Below are 16,688 nucleotides of genomic sequence, written 5' to 3' on the forward strand. Positions count from 1 at the left end.
GTGCATATGTTTGATTTGGCGGGTGTCTTGGAATCCAGATGCAGCGCGCTTTCCACCAGCGTGTTACAGAGCTGGCTGGCTTTTCCTCCCACCCGCTCCCCACACACTGCATTGCTGTCTTGGCTCTACACAAACGCCTGCCCCTGTATCGCTCCTATATCTAGAAATGCGGAAAAATTGAATCCACGTCATGAACCCCTCCTTAAGCCTAAGTACTTCCCCACGCGCCGCCGGTTTCCTTCGCCGTCTTGGTGCTCTTTGCAGCCCTTAGCTTAGTCATGTGCGTGCCACTGCGGCACTGCGCAATTTTGCGTCTGCCAATGTGCACACACCTACTAACGTAAATCTGCCAGCCGTATCCTGGAGGAAGGACAGCGCGGCCGGCATGTCAGATTCCCCGTAGACCGTTAGCGGGCCGTTAGGACGCCAACGGACAGCGCGTTTCCCGAGCAGGACCTCACCGCCGTTTGCAACCGTTTGCCATTTGGTGCCAAAAAGCTTTGGTTAAAATACAGTTGATATCTAGATTGATTCTGGAAAGTGAATGCAAAACGACAGTTGTGCTGCCACGTTTGAGCAGGTGGATGTGTGTGGACCAATGACGAGTAGATATTGGCTCCATTGATTCTTGCGAATGAGTGCCGTCCGGGCACATCGTAGTAGTTCCTAAATGCTAGTTAGGTTAGCGAACGTAACGGCAGTGAGAAGGTATGGTTGCTGGATCAGTTGGAGGTAAGGCCTTGTAGTGCACGCTGGGCCTGGGCTGGCCTTAGCGCACGCATGTGCGCAGCATGCCCAGCACGCCGCGTGCTCAGCACGTCGTACAACCTGCCCAGAGGAAAGTGAAAGCGTGCCGAGGAAAAGTGTATAAATTGTTCATAGCAAGCGAGATAAGGAAATTCATTTCACCTTGCTAATTTTGGGTAAGCACAGCCACAGCCATAAGCAACTGCCACCAGCCGCATCCAATATTGCTGCTTTGAACATTTGTAGGAGCTTTGTATTAAAGCTGATAAATTGATGTAAGTTGTGTATAAAGGCGAGCGTCTGAGCAGGTCAACCGCCCAAAACTACTCGCCGTGCTGTGCTGCGCTCTCGTCATCTGTCGCCCGCTCGACAAAGCCTTCCAAGGCTTCTACCCAGACGCATACAAAGTCCTTCAAAAAACATATGTATTTGAAACCGCTGGCATTCTGCATGCCGAAGGCCAGCTGCTCCCACCAACCGCCGCGACGTCTCTATCCATCGAGGACGCGCTCGAGCACACAACTTCCTGTTATTAGGACTCGAGATGAATGTAAACTAATTCTGGTCAAACAATTATCTAAGAATTCAAATGCCGTCGATGTCAACATACGTCACGAGGACTGGGCTCCATGGATCTCGAGCGCATTACAAAAGGCGGTGAACTTGCTAAGCACGTTTGGCGGCGGCCTGATTAACGAGAACCAGGTGAGATCTGAAGCAGATCTGTACAGGTTACAGCCCTCGCGCTCGCTGCTCCTTGTGCCTCGCTCGTACACATCGGTGGTCCAAGCCTCCCGGGGTTCGGGGACCATAGGTCAGCCAAATCCAGATCGCCATCGTGCTCCAGCAAATTACCTGTCATAAACTCTCCTTTTTTAACCTATTACGTCCTTGCCTCAGATGAAGCTGCTGAAGCAGGTAACAGCAGTCTTAGCCGACGCCATGATGCCGCCTGGGGCACCTCCCTCACTGCGGCTGCTGGTACGGCGTGCGCTGCGTGCCGCCGTACTTCTGACACATTCAGCTACGTTCTTCATCCGGATCTGGGCGGTGGTGGGCGCTGTGGCACAATCGAATCCGATCCCAGGGGGCCTGGGTTGCCAGGTCGAGCTCCTGTGCACAGTTGCTGCCCTCCTGCTCTCACCTACAGCCAGCAGCCCCTCGTCCTCTCCAATCGGTCTCATAACCGCCGCAGCCTCCCTTGCTGGAGCCTCTATGGAATTCAGCGCGGCGATCGGTGGGCTGTCGAACTTCAATCTGCAAGACCTCGGCGGACGTTGGACGGTGCTGCAGGAGGTGTGGGGTTCCTTGCATCTGCTGCTTGGTGATGCCTAAATGCATGCCGGGCTTAGCGAGAATATGATCAGATTGAGTTACATCACAGCACGCGTGTATCCTAGGAGCTGTCAACAACAGACCATACGGTTGTTGAGAGAGCAAGCGCGCTGCCGTCCGTCGCTTACAAATCCTTGTCGCGACATCGACCCATTGAGTGTAATGGCCCGGGGCTCTACATTACTTGCTCTAACTAACCCCCATGTTCGCGGACGGACGTAAGGACGTAAAAGACGAAGGAGTAATGTGCTTCTCCGTTTCCGCCCATGCGCGCTCTTAATCATCAGGCCATGCAGCTGTTTGCTTCCTGCATGGAGCTGTTGAAGAGCGGCCAGGAGCTGCTCCACGTGGCCGGCTGGGACCCGCTGCCGCTGCCGCTGATGCAGCAGCAGCAGCAGCAGCAGCAGCTGGGGACAGGCGGGCCGCAGCGGGGAGTGTTGCATGGGGATGCGAGTAGCGGCTGCGTGAGCGATCGGGACGGGAGCGAGCGCTGAGCCGTCTCCTTGCCGTACAGAGAGGATTGCGCGAAACGATGGACCACACACGCAAGGTCGTTGTGGGACCTGGAAGTTGAGATGGCGCCTGCCAGTTGATGTCGCCGTGCCTGCTGCTTGGTTTGAACAGTTGTTATACAGTGCTAACTACTACTAATTCTCTTGGAGCTTAGGCTGCAAGGTCCTTACCTTATTAGAATCAGAATGTTGCAGAAGAAGATAGACGCGTTTGCTGCGTACCGCATGTCAAGTCAGGGGCCGTCTTGCAGATGTTCATCTCGTAGGTTTGCCGGGTACGTCTATAGCAGCAGGCATAGTCTCCTGTGCCTCGAAGGATTGGGCAACCATATGTGTGTGGCAGGGAATGCGTATACAGCAAGGTATAAAGAGGATTTGCGGGAGCCCTTAGCTAGCGTTGAAATATCCCCATGCATAGGTAGCTAGCCAAAGTGTAGGTCCGCGGCATACGGCCCACATCCTTTGCTTGCAGAACACGACACCATGATGGCCGATGGGCCATACATGACAATCTTTTGAGTTGCTCTTTGATGTTTGTGGTTGGGCAGTTGGCGTGGACAGATAGGGTGCAGTGAGATACCAAACGAACATGTGTGTTTGCATCGTCCCCTGCGAGCTAGGAGTGCTCGCCAGCCTTTGGCAGGACACGACATATTTTACTTTTTATATGTATTATTTTTATTTGCTTGGTTGAGGGTCGATGACGGGCGCAGGAGTGATTAAGTTTATTTGTCGCGTTGTTTCGTGATGTAAAAGTACGATTTAGTTAGGCTTGGTACGGCAGCAGCGCATCAGATTCGGACGGAGTATACGCGGCCAGATCAGTGGCAGATGTTCGATGGGATGATTTAAGTTGTGCAGACAGGTCCAGTGGTATTGTATGTATGCCAGATCGCTGCACGCATGTGCGTTTCCGTGATTACGAGGGACACGCAGAACCTTATCGCGGCAAGGAGAAGAATACATGGCAATGGGAGCTATTACGGTGCCGTTTTGTTTCGAGGCATGAGTTGAAGCAACATTATTGGTCGATAGGTCGGCGGCTGCTTGGCGATCTGGGTCGCGCTGTGAAGCAGCTGAGAGCGGGTGATCGCCGGCTGGACCGACCGGAGACGGTGTTGCGGCTGAAGCAGGTGCTGGAGACGTACACGGACATCACCAGGTACCCCCGGTGAGTGAGTGAGTGAGTGAGCGGTTGGAACGCATCCAAAAAACGCGAACCCATTTAACTCGGACGTGTGGGTCCGTGTTGGATCCACGGAGGTCGGACAGCGTAAGGTCATTCTTCAAGCCGCTGGGCGTTGAACAAGTCCCTAGGGGATTTGCTCTATAGGATCTCTTTCTTTATTTTGTTCTCGTACAGACGTTTGGTAAGCTTGCGATGTGCCGCACTGAAAGGCAAAATGCCTTCAGGCCAAACGCACAGCTTGTGGTAACAACACTTTATAAACCAAAATATTACTGATGATATACTTGTAATTTGGTGCAATGTAAGCTGGCCTCAGGGAAACTGGCCGCATGCTTACAGTCGAAAGAAAGAACGTTGGGCCCTGCTAGACAAGCCAGCCTATCCTTTCTACGGTAAAATCATATATAAGAGTGTAAGCATTTGCAGCAAAGTTCAAATAAGTTGTTCTTGCTCCTTTTGGCGCTTGCATTGCCATTCTAAGAAAGTGTCAGCCGTACCGTCATGGCACAGCACGCATTTCGCAGCGCACACCAACTTACCACTTACAACCGACAATTGCTTGTACATATGCCAATCAAGTCACATTTCATTTTCTGTTCTGATTTATATCGAAGCTTACCGGCAAGCTTAAGCCGACTTTCACAACCTTGCCGAACTTTGCCGAGCGGTGCGTCCCCTAGAGTACAAGCGTACTAAATCAAAGCAACATACATCGACTGCGCACTAATATTTACTAGACCCCAAAGTCACACTCCACTCGATAGCTTATTCGACGAAGCTCCAGACGAGGCCGAGGGCGGAAAGGTGGCCGTGCCTGCGTGATCTTGCGCAGATAATACAGTCCGATTAACATCTGATTCTATGGCGATGCTTAAGCCGGGCTGTTGCACTCGGGTGGTAGAACGTGTCGGGGCCAGGAGGAAGCTGGGACTTGCATGCCTTCCGGCTGATCACCAGCAAAACTATGATCATATATCGGAAAAATCTGCGCACCAGTCTGCTGATGCCAATGACTTTGTGCGCGAGGCCGGAGCTCCACGCATGTCAGATGCTTTCCGGGAGACGGTAAAGTCACTCGGAGCCTTTAGTGACATCACGCTCAGCGAGTTTCAGGTACGGTCTATCGCACGTGTGCCAAGTGCGGCGCTCGCCCTTGCTGCCATTGCTGCTTATCCAAATTTTGGACGGCAATGCCTTCGTCCAATAGCACATATTGAACTCTCCTATCGCATCATATTTTTCTCGTCGTTTTTAACTCTCCTTTTCCAAGCTCTTCGTTCCTTGCCTCAGATGAAGCTGCTGAAGCAGGTAACAGCGGTCTTAGCCGACGCCATGATGCCGCCTGGGGCACCTCCCTCACTGCGGCTGCTGGTACGGCGCGCGCTGCGTGCCGCCGTACTTCTGACACATACAGCTACGTTCTTCATCCGGATCTGGGCGGTGGTGGGCGCTGTGGCACATTCGAATCCGGTTCCAGGGGGCCTGGCAACCGAAGCCGAGTTGGCGTCCACAGTTTTTCTCCTCTTCTTCTCGGCGGCCGGCGTCCCCGCGTCATCGCTGTTGCTCCGCGCCCTCGCCGCCACCACCGCCCTGCTAGCCGACGGGCGCGGCTTGGGCGCCGCTGCTGACGGCTTGTCACGAATGGATTCCCAGCACCTGGACCTTGTAGCGAGCGCCGAGGAGGTGAGCAAGGATAGCATCCTTCATGCACCAGCATCCTTACAGCTATGTAGGTTGTTATTTTGCGCGTACATAAAGCTTTATGTATGCCTACGCACCTGCGTGAGCTTTTTGCGACCCGATTCCTCTCTTATTATTTGCTGCCGTGCGTGGTATATATATCAAGGAGGCGAGGAACCTGGACGAACGGATTGTCTGCATGCGCGCCTCTATCTTATGCATCGCTGCAAACTGTGCACCTCCGTAGGCTTAGCACGTTTCCCTCTAGTAGAGCGTTTTCTCATAATGCGTTGTTTTTTTACAGGATATTCGTTGTTCGTTCTCACGTCGCGTCAGCTTTGTGCCTTGCTGCTGCTGCTGCTGCTGCTGCTGCTGCTGCTGCTGCTGCAGGTGCTGGACTTGGTTTCTTCAGGTGCAGGCCTGTTGGAGAGCGGTCAGAAATTGGTGGAAATATCCAAGGAGCCGCTTCCGAAGAATGATGAGAAGCCACATCAGGCGAAGCAGGAGGATGGCAGCCGTGGCGAGGGCGCTGCTGGAGACCGCGGCGTTGATCGTTAATAAGGGCCGCCATAGCCATGGCATCGCGCGGAGCATGTTTCCTTAAGGGGTTTGACTCGACTCCCTTATATAAAAAGAGAGCCCCAGCGCTGGGGGAACGTGTTTTCGGTGCGTGCTGTTTGGCGTTTGGATACGTAGGTTTTGTTGTTACCGTACTCTCTGTCTCGTACGTAGGTTTAGCTTGTCCCAAGCAACGCAGATAACAAAAATAATATTTCTTGTTATCGCATTACGCGGGCCGTAAAGCCTGGCATCTGTTAAGGGGAACGCGTACACTGCGGGGATAATGGTAGGAGATGAAGTGAGATGATAGAGAGGGTTTGGGAGGTGTGAAGAGAAGTGGAGGGAAGAAATAAACGGAAGAATGAGCGGGGGACCGCAGCAGGCGTGTTGGTGTTAATGCTCGTTCGGATTGTGCTGAGTCACCGTCGTCATGCTCATTACCGATCGAAGAACTCGTGGTGTCCGTCGTGGTGTAGCGCCAGGACACGAAAGCAAAACCCTAAATAAATTAATCAAATCAAAATTAATTTAAAAGAACAACAATCGAGGGTGGTCTTTCGGAAAAAAAACTATCGAGGTTAGGTGTCGGGTGGTGTGTGTGTTGGAGGTTGGGCGGTGCGCACGCATACATTTTGGTTTTCCTGAGTAGTTGCCTTACCGCTTAGGGGTCATACAGACGGAGGGGTACCTGAGGCAGGAAAGTTGTGCTTGCTTCCGTGGGAGGGGGCGAGCCTCCTGGTTACCGAGCTGTGCGCACGCATGCATTTTGGTTTTTATTTTTTGCACAAAGCAACACGGCACGCACAACCTTTAAAACTCCGCATACGTGATCGCTAGTACACATACAAACATACATGAATGACTTACATGCATACAGACACGAGCTCCGTTTCTGTGAGTCAACGGGTAGGTTTGGCGTGGAACTCATTGGGGGAGGGCTAGTTGATGCAGGACCGGAGTAGGAGGCCGTGTCCATGCATGATGACACCGTGTGCGTGCGTGTGCGTGTTTGTTGTTAGCATAGTAGTGGATACAATGCTTGCATCTTGGTGCTGCTGCTGGGCATGACGTGTGCGTGCGTGCGTGCTGCAAGTCATCCTCTAAGACTCATCGTATTGCATTGAGGCATTTCTTAAAAAAAATCTACCTGGTGACCAGCTGCAGAAGCGCGCACGCCTGCTGCCAGACGAGCGGGTGTGCATGTTTATTTTTTTGTTTGCATGCGTACGTGTGCGCGAAGCAGGTACTTGTGAATGCCCTAATAACAAACAATATTAAGAATGCGACAGAAAAAATGTTTTTTACATGCGTATGCGTATGTGGATGTGGATGCGTATGCGTATGCATATGCGTGTTTTTTTGTAGTATTGACGTTGGACACTGTATGTTGCGATGACTCTTGTCTGTACTGCTGTTCGTTGGTCGTTGTCTGTTGTTCATCATTCAGTGCGCAGCTACTGGTTATCCGCTAAGGAAGGCCCCGTACGTATACGTATATATCAGGGCTGAAAAAGATTTTGACAGGATTTCAAATTTGTGCCCCTGCCGGCGGCTGCTGTATCTGAGGGCTCCCTCTGCTTGGCTTCTGCTCGGGGGTGCCTGGGGAGATGTAGCAGTACTTGGGCAGCATGCAGTACTTAATTGCCGAGTGCGTGCTAGGGCAGTAGAGCGCATCATCAGCTTGCTCGTGCATCCCGCCATTACTCGCGGGCGACTCTTTTCAATATTCATTTTAACCCAAAAATATGTTTTCCTGCTTGGAGCGTTTCGTCGGTGTGTCTATTTTGCGTGCGTGCATGGATGGATGCGTGTGATAGCTTTTTTTACCGGATTCAAAAAATGTCAGTGTCAGGAAATGTTTTTAGATTTGCAGCTGCCCCCGCACTCAGGGAGCGATGTTTTTTGGTGAAGTGTATGCAAGGGACGGAGCAGGGCTTAGGGATGGCTGTTGTGGGGCCTTAGTTGGGTCGGATGGGCGTGTTGCGGGCTTTTCATGCGCTTGCCCATCCCCGTGATGCTGTTGCGGCGATGTGACGTTATGCGATACGCTTCTAGGCCAGAAAACAGCCACAGATTCCCATTACTCTACTCTCCACCTGCTGCTGCTGCTGCTGCTGCTGCTGCTGCTGCATGATCGTGTGGTTTGATAAAGTTGTAAAACTACTGTCTTGGACATAATTATTATCGACGGTCAAAGTTAAGGCGCGAGTGTGCTGCTGAGGCGATTAGTCAACGCTGGATGGAACAACTCCGGAATTCCCAGGATCCTGGGAAGGGCCCTATGTTACCAATATCTAAATGCTCAGACATCCCCCCGCACAAGAGGGCGTTGATGACCGGGTTTGAAATGGAGGAGCTGTCTTTTGTGAACGCGGCGGTGTACGGCGTCGTCGGCCAGCTCGGCAGCCGAGTTTCTTGACCACGTCACAAACAAAACCACCAATGGCCGACGTGTATTGCTTGCAAGCTGGGGTCCCGAGCCGAGGCGTGTGGAAAACGTGCAGACGGCGGAGGACAAAGGACTGGGTGTTATGAGCGTTATGTGCAGCAGATGGAGAGGCTTGCGTGAATAGTGTGCATGCATGTATGTATAGCTGCGCGGCGGTAACGGCTGTGACGATAGGGTCAGCCTGTATGTACGTACTGGCGGCCGGCGGGTTTCCTGGGCGGTCGGCGAAACAGTTCGTAGCAATGATGCGGCGTCATCAGGCGGGGGAAAAGTAGTGCTCGCGCGCCTTAAAAGGTGGACATCATGCGTGCATGTGTATGTGGCGTTTCTTTTTTTGTAGTTGTAGTAGTAGTAGTAGTAGTTGCAGGTATGGTATCACAGCGAGATCCCAAGATTCCAAGGGAATGTATATCCCAGGGCCATCCGTCGGATTGCAACGGACCTTTTATGTGCTCGTCAACAACATATTTGAGCGCGTCATGTTCGTTGATAGCTTCATTTTTTGGTTGCAGAGATTGTTATCCATCTTACATGTATGTAAATAAAGTAGTGCTCCATATTATTATTATTATTAGTAGTAGTAACGCGTCACCAGATTTGACAACCGCGCGCTCGATGTACCCGTGCCTCTTTTTCTGGATGATGATGATAATGATGATGGCTTTTGTCCTCATGCATGTGGAGGTTGTCATCAAGCTTGCAGCCTAAACCCAAAAGCAAAGCAAGTTGTGTCCCGCGTCCCCTTCCACGACGACAGCAAACACAGACTGCAGCTGGCACACATAAGTCACGCACATGCATGCGCAAGTCGACTTGATCCTCCAGCCCTCGCCACTTTGTGGGCCTTTGTGGTATCAATTGCAGCAAGGCCGACTAGCTATCCCTTGAAATAGCAATGGCGGTGTTATGAGTAACTGCTGTTACACGGCCATACATACGGCAGGCGGCTGGCAGAGGTTAAGGCCTGACTTCTGCTCCCGGCCGACCCGGCCTGCCGGCTCCTCGGGTGTTTGAGGAGTGTTGAAATGGGAGGTGGCCCCCCATCATATGGACGATGTAGGACGTGATAAAATCGACTCGCGAGCTGACCAGGAACTAAGTTGATGCGTTGTTGATCCGCTAGATTTGGTTGGATGCTGGTGGTGAGTTGCCGAACCCAACGAATACATTCTGAAGTCGGATGGGGTGACGGATTAGGGTGCCCCTCTAGCAGGGGAGAGCAGGGACTGCCCCGGGAAAGGGGGCCGCTGGCGAAGTTAACCACCTGTAACAACATACATACGTATATACTGATCGACATCAATCACTGAAACGAAGGTCCTTTTACTGAAGAACTCATGTCTTAACCAATCGATGCATGTGCATGGATGGGGTGTTACAACATTGGGGAACTACTTCAGCTTGTTACTGTTTCCTTGGGACGCTTCAATTCCTTCCAAGGCCTTTGGAGATGGAGAGTTTTTACCTGCCGCTGTGACACACGTTGTGACTCCCATGAACCTCGGCTGCTGCCGAGCGAGCCGTCCACCGTCCGTAATCCAACGACGAAATAAAGACGCCGTACACCGCCGTTCGAACATGTACACGCGGCTGTCGATTCGATTCACATGCTGTACAAGGGCGAGGATTATCCAAGGCCATCGAATACATAGGTAACAGCTTCTTAGTGCACACGATTTTCAGAGTTAGCGCACGGCAATCGCCATCTACCTGGTCTGAGCAATCATGCTGCACCCCTCATCAAATACTCTTCGGACCTCATCAACTCCCTGCCGCCGCCGCCGCACTGTTGCTGCTGCTGGCCGCCGCGCAATGGTACCGCGCGTTTTACATCCTGCCGCGGCACTTCTCATGTTCTGTCTCCCGCTGCTGCTGCTGCTGGCCACTTCGGCTCTCGGATCGGTTCTGGAGAGCAGCAGTGCTATTAGCGCCGATCCCACCGTCAGGTAACGTTGTCAACAGCAGTCGGGATATGCTTGTATGGATGGGAGGGAGATGTCAGCGGCGGCGCCGCAACGATGAACTGACGGATGGTCGCCGCAGATGGTCGGCCAAATAATATCAGTCAACCGCAACTTTAAAGTATCGTCAGGCCAGCCATTTGCTAGGTATGCATAAGCTCTATGAGAAAAATGATTTTCCCGAGGCCCGTCATCATGCATACTGCATACTGCATACTGACCCACATTTGGCAGTTCGCTGATCATAAATTTGCCCGTGCTTGTGCGCGCCCGCCCGCCTGCACGTGTACATGGTTTCGTGTGTCCGTGGTGCCCGGGCCGCGATTCATCCGACGCGGCTGCTGTATGTGGTCTCGGTGGTGGTGGATGGTGGCGAGCGCAGCAGCAGGCGCCTCCTGCAGAAGCAGCAGCCAAAATGCGCGTCTCCTTGCATAGACTGGTCGGAGGACGTGGCCAATGCAGTAGGAGTGAGCGCATGTGCCCGGGCCGATGACAACTGCCTGAAATCGGCTGGCGGGGAATCCGGTGCAAACAAGCCCACGGTGCTGTACGATGCCTGCTTCAAGGCCACCAAGGAACAATGCATCAAAGGCGGGGGGGCCTACACTCAGGCAAGTGTTGCATGCCAGGGTGCGGATGAGTCGCCAGGGTATTAGACGTCCGGGCACCAAGATGACGGCTTCCTGCGAAACGCCTCGAAAGTCGGAAGTCGGCTATCGGACCCAGGTGGCACTGTAGCAAGGGAACAAGCAACCGCTGTCCCGTAAAGCCTATGGGGGGCGGGGGCGACGAGGTCACCTGCTGTATGTGATGAATGCGATGCGGAGTAGGGGTTTTAGAGGGGGCGCGTCTTCCGTGGACGAGCGGGATTCACTGGTCATCATCTCCACTCCACGTTCGCTCCACCGTGTTGCCTTTCTGCCTTGCTGCGTGGGACCTGCTGCTGCTGTCGCAGGCTGGTCGCTTCTGGTGTAATAGCATGAATACGGGTTCTGGCTCTTGCAACGCCGATGCCTTCAAAAGCCTCGTGGGGAAGTTTCTCGCTGAAGTCTGCGCCAACGTAACCAGCGGAGCCAGGATTCAGATACCCTGATGAAACGGACACTACACACGAGCGGTTAATGCAATAAGAGATAAATCTTTTGCTAAATGGATGATAATGGGACCGACTTGTACGGACTATTATCCGTACATGGATGGGATGAAGCCAGCCTTGCATGTACGAACAGACGGGTGCAATCGCGTCATGTGTTCGTGGATTTACAGTGTGAATCGCTGACTGAGTTTCGGTATTAACTGAATGGCTGGTACTAATAAGGCAGGAGTGTTCCCGGAATGCCGCTGCCGATCTTGAATGTACACCAAAAAGACCGATACATAAGTGTTTGTTAATCGCACACGTACACGTACACATGACGATTAGACCACTGACGTGTCTGATCGGCTACATCAGTTGCCTGTACTTTATTTATATGTTGCTTGTGTATGTGTGTCTGTCTGTATGTATAACGTTGATAAGACGCGGTTGGTTATTAGCTTTATGCAGCAGACGGGTCCTCAGAAACTTTCAGATGTGCAGCCGTACAGAACGGCACACACACACACACACAAATCGTCTGTAATAAGATAGGAGTCGTCCTGCTGCCAGAATCTTGCGGTCTTTTTGAGCGGCCATAATACTAAAGTAGATGTTGTGCATGTTTTGACCATAAGATCATCCACAAGTGTTAAGATGCTGGTGAAGCGCCTTTGCGCGTATTTGTGGACGTCACGCATGCCTTTTCACACCACGCACGTGCAGCACGCGATACATGGCAATAATGGCACATGGGGGATTATCGAGCGAGCTCACGGACGCGCATGCATGCAGCAGGATTTTGGGGAAGTCTACTACTCAGAGGTGCGGCGGTTTGCCGTTCCGGTGTACGGCGCGACGCTTCATGCATATAGTAAAATGCGTTATTCCTCCACGCACCGTACGCGTGCGTGGATTCGTCACGTATTTGGCCTGCAGCCAAGTACCGTGACCGTCCTTGCTGCACAATGTGGACACCTCTCCCTTCCTTTCCTTCTCAAGGGTGCGCGAGAAGGCAAACTCGACCTGCTGGACAAACGGTTAAGAGAGATTTGCACATGTGGACATGCTGGTGGAACGGAGCCCGCCGCCATTTCATCTCACACAACAGCAGCGAGCTGCAGCCAGCTGCCCCACGTGGGGCCGTGGAGCACTACTATTTTAGATGACTTGGCGGTCCGCACTATTCTACCCTTGGTGCCATTCAGCAGTCTGATGAGTTTTCGGTTATATTCGGTTATATATGCGATGATGTGCGATGATGTGAACAGCCTCCGAGTCGCTCATCAATGCCCACCGGAGGAAATAAAGAGCTGAATCGTATTTGTGTCCCATCCCACGCACGTGTTCCTAGCTAGTTACTGGCCAGGTTTTATGAGAAGTCTCCGCTACAAGCTGGAAAGACCTGCAAGCACTCAAAGATAGCATATAGGCTTCATGAAGGGCAGGGCCGGGTGCGGGCACACTACCCCGAAGCAGGGCCTGAACACCCTTACAGACCAACCGCTTATGGACAGTACCCTAACGTGGCTACGCAAAACCCGGATTAACCAGCAGCGTCGCTCACAGCGACACATCAACAAAAGGCACGCCACCATGCAGTACAGAATCCACTCCGAATTCAAAGAAAACCTTAGCTTTTATATAACGCTCCGCTAGAAAACCTATCTACCAGATAGATGCAGTTGAACAAATGCACACGGACTGTTTAAAGGAACATCCCGGTTGTTTTTTTCCGTTGGAAAATTCATTCGTTTGTTCGTCCACGTAATCTTGGCCTTTGCTAATCACGACGTTGATAATACGCATGGACATCGGCCTGGAGCCGAGCCCTCGATCTCCAATCCAGAGGCAAACGCCATCTTCGGTAAATTCTTTAATAGCACCAGAAGTAGTTTTCAATTTTAATGATAACGCACGGTACACGCCAGCCTGACCTGTTCGCCTAGCTGACCGTTGATTTGAGCCATGCTGCACCCCTCAACAAATACTCTTCGGACCTCATCAACTCCCTGCCGCCGCCGCATTATTGCTGCAGCTGGCCGCCGTGCAGTGGTACTGCCCGCTTTTCTTCCTTCCGCGGCACTTCTCATGTTCTGTCTCCCGCTGCTGCTGCTATTGGCCACTTCGGCTGTCGGATCGGTTCTGGGAAGCAGCAGCGCTATTGGCGCTGATCCTTCCAGGTAACGCGCACGCGCGCGCGCAATCACAAGGGGTATATGTTGCCGACGGAATGCGCGGATAATTGAAAGGAATCGCATGCATCTAATGAATTGATGTATGGTAGTAACAGCAGGCGGTATACCTATATGCTAAAATTTCTGTTTAAGATACCATAGTCAGCTTGCTCACTGAGCAACTGCCCATTTAGTTGGTTTGTGCGCCATCAAAAAATGAACTTCCCAGAGACGCCTCCCGTCCCGTACACGGTTCTAGGATAATAAATACCCATCATTACATTGCTGACCATAGATTTGCCCGTGTTTGTGCGCGCTCTCCCTTCGTGTGTTTCGTGTGTCCGTGGTGCCCGGGCCGCGATTCATCCGACGCGGCTGCTGTATGTGGTCTCGGTGGTGGTGGATGGTGGCGAGCGCTGCAGCAGGCGCCTCCTGCAAAAGCAGCAGTCGAAATGCGCGTCCCCTTGCATAGACTGGTCGGAGGACGTGGCCAGTGCAGTGGGAGATAGCGCATGCGTGCAGGCATTTGACATCTGCCGCAAACCAGATAGCGAAAAACTGGGTGAGCCGCCCACGGCGCGGTACGATGCGTGCTTTACGGCCACCAAGGGACAGTGCATCAAAGGCGGGCGGGCCTACACTCAGGCAAGTGTGGGCGCGTGCATGGTGACCTCGTCCACTCATTTTTATCACTGGGTTATTGGTTGTTACATCACGGCTTCAAAAAAGTACCGATCGACAAGTGCAGATCCCTTGATAAGCCCAGGATGCTACATGGGTCGGCTCTATTGTATTTTTCTCCGTAATATATATTACGGTTCCGTAATAAAATGGCATATTTGCGTTCTGCGCTCCGTCATAGACGATGGTAAAGGCCTGGTACGGTCGTTACGGAGCCGGGGCGGGCCCAGAAGACGTCTCTGGGGGCCGAAGGCCCCCAGAGACGTTCTATTTTAGTATAAATGAGTTATAAATGAGCGATGGGGCCCAAGAAATTAACTACTATAGCTGGTCAGGGTAGCGTCAAAGCATTCCTGACCACCGGCAGGCCAAAACCCAGTAGCGGTGATGCTGGTAACACCTCAAACAATATAGCGAGTACAAGAGAGACATTAGAACCAGATGACAGGGCGCCTCCCGGCACGGCGCCACGCTTCAGCCAGTCAATCCCACCAACAGCCTGTTGCAGGCCAGGAAGCAGCTCAGGCGCACCAGGCTAGACGCCCGGAGCCGGTTGTATCACCATCAAAACGACGTAAGCTCAATGAGCCCAGGACTTCTACACCCGCTCGTCCTTCCCGTATGACAAGGCGGTGGAGAAGTGGCTGCAGAGGGCTGAGAAGCGTGGCCGTTACATGCACAACTGACGAGTTTGCTATGCCCTGGGGCATTGTACTGGCTGTTGTGTCGTGGTGAAAACGTATGACATAATCCTGAACGCATGTGGCAACGGACGGAAACAGCTGAGACTATAATGAAATATTTATTGAATATGTGCTGGTGTATCAGGTACCCTGTGTGGGCAGGGGGGGTCTGGGGGGGCTTGCCCCCCCAGCAAAAAAATTCTGGCAGTAATAAACGTATTGGACTGGTGGCATATTTATTACGGAACTCGTAACAGATTCAGGATCGGCCTCCACGAAAAAAAACGCACTGGTCGAGCTCTATTGTATGCAAGTATGTATGTATGGATAGGGATCATGCCCTTGTGCATTAGATAGAGATTGTCCCTATCTATATACTTAGTAGACCAGGACACAATCTATATGCGACGAACGTAAAAAGAATTGCAGACGTAACCTGTGATGATGGTTCATGCAAAGGAAGGACGCCGGCAGCAACTTTAAAGCCTCATCAGAATTCAGACCCGCGGTGGGCGGCCATTCCCACCCGTGCTCATGACGACAGCGGGCTGCTCACGTGTGGTAATTATTGTCGAGCTGAGCGGGCATGATAAGCATCTCCTTAAGGGGAAAGGCGAGGGAATCCTGTATGCAAGAGCAAGCTAGGCATTTACAGGTTGTATGGTAAGTGCCAAACACTGATGATTGTGCGAAAATCCCCTCGTCTATGGTGCGAACAGACTTGATCACCTCAAATATCTGATTGGTAGATATGACCATGCAATAACTGGCTGAACATGCATGCAAAGCAATGCCAATCAAGCTTTCTAGCTATTACAGCTATCCCCTTATTATGACATGAATACTTTTGCCACCCTCATGCAAATTATCCCCTTGTTAACCTGCTGCTGCTGGCAGTCGCAAAATGCTCTATATTACTGCAGTTTCAGAACTACCGGAGGTGGCTCTTGCAACGCCGATGCCTTCAAAAGCCTCGTGGAGAAGTTTCTCGATAAAGTCTGCAACAACGTTACCAGCGGATCCAGGATTCAGATACCCTGATGAAACGGACACTACAAACGAGCGGGAATGTGATGGGTGGGGTGCAATAGGGTTAGATGCGAGGTGGATGTCGGTCACACGGGGATGCGAAAAATCCCACATATCCAACCTGGGTAAGGATGTGGATGTGGCAATAAATGCAGAAAAAAAAATAAATCTTTCGCGACATTCATGCATGATGACTGCTGCTTGGCGCTAGAGTGTGTTGTCATTGGACGACCGGGGAAGAAAGTCGTATCTTCCAGATATGTGTGTGTGTGTGTGTTACATGGTTGGGGGTGCGTGACCCCATACCTGTAAAACTACCCATACGAGCCGAAGGACCAAGGGCAATATCTATACGCCTAAAAGCCACGGAGAACAGGAAACACCGTGCCTTATTGTGTAACAACATTCTTCCCCCTTTGAAAGGATCCGTCTCGCCCCCTTACGGCCACGTATACCACCAGCCTCTGCCTATCTTCGCCTACCCCCGGGCAGTGGGTGCTCAACAGTGTTTTTTTTCATTTGTGCCGGTTAATTTTCCAGTCCGAACGGAGGAATAGGTTTTTAGTCGCGGGAATAAAGGTATTCCGAATCTGTAAGGCGCTGGGAAAT

At 52.0% G+C, this 16,688-nt stretch overlaps 4 protein-coding genes across 4 annotated transcripts; all 4 read left to right on the forward strand.

Moving 5' to 3' along the window:
- Positions 1–1,170: 1,170 nt before the first annotated feature.
- VOLCADRAFT_87946 (uncharacterized protein) lies at positions 1,171–2,576 on the forward strand (the record flags this gene model as incomplete). The annotated part of the gene is made up of 4 exons (XM_002947576.1): positions 1,171–1,452; positions 1,648–1,800; positions 1,943–1,984; positions 2,370–2,576. The coding sequence occupies 4 exons, from the start codon at positions 1,171–1,173 to the stop codon at positions 2,574–2,576; spliced, it is 684 nt and encodes a 227-aa protein (XP_002947622.1).
- A 902-nt stretch (positions 2,577–3,478) lies between these two features.
- Positions 3,479–3,927, forward strand: VOLCADRAFT_87947 (uncharacterized protein; the record flags this gene model as incomplete). The annotated part of the gene is made up of 2 exons (XM_002947577.1): positions 3,479–3,765; positions 3,858–3,927. 2 exons carry the CDS (start codon positions 3,479–3,481, stop codon positions 3,925–3,927), a joined length of 357 nt encoding a protein of 118 aa, XP_002947623.1.
- Positions 3,928–4,644: 717 nt separating this feature from the next.
- Positions 4,645–5,716, forward strand: VOLCADRAFT_87948 (uncharacterized protein; the record flags this gene model as incomplete). The annotated part of the gene is made up of 3 exons (XM_002947578.1): positions 4,645–4,896; positions 5,074–5,466; positions 5,711–5,716. 3 exons carry the CDS (start codon positions 4,645–4,647, stop codon positions 5,714–5,716), a joined length of 651 nt encoding a protein of 216 aa, XP_002947624.1.
- Positions 5,717–10,724: 5,008 nt separating this feature from the next.
- On the forward strand, positions 10,725–16,091 carry VOLCADRAFT_87949 (uncharacterized protein; the record flags this gene model as incomplete). Its single annotated transcript, XM_002947579.1, has 7 exons — positions 10,725–11,064; positions 11,390–11,403; positions 12,236–12,334; positions 12,512–12,685; positions 13,548–13,692; positions 13,982–14,565; positions 15,948–16,091. The coding sequence occupies 7 exons, from the start codon at positions 10,725–10,727 to the stop codon at positions 16,089–16,091; spliced, it is 1,500 nt and encodes a 499-aa protein (XP_002947625.1).
- Between the last annotated feature and the right edge of the window lie 597 nt (positions 16,092–16,688).

This window comes from Volvox carteri (genome assembly GCF_000143455.1).
Source record: "Volvox carteri f. nagariensis unplaced genomic scaffold VOLCAscaffold_7, whole genome shotgun sequence".
In the NCBI taxonomy this organism is placed as follows: domain Eukaryota; kingdom Viridiplantae; phylum Chlorophyta; class Chlorophyceae; order Chlamydomonadales; family Volvocaceae; genus Volvox; species Volvox carteri.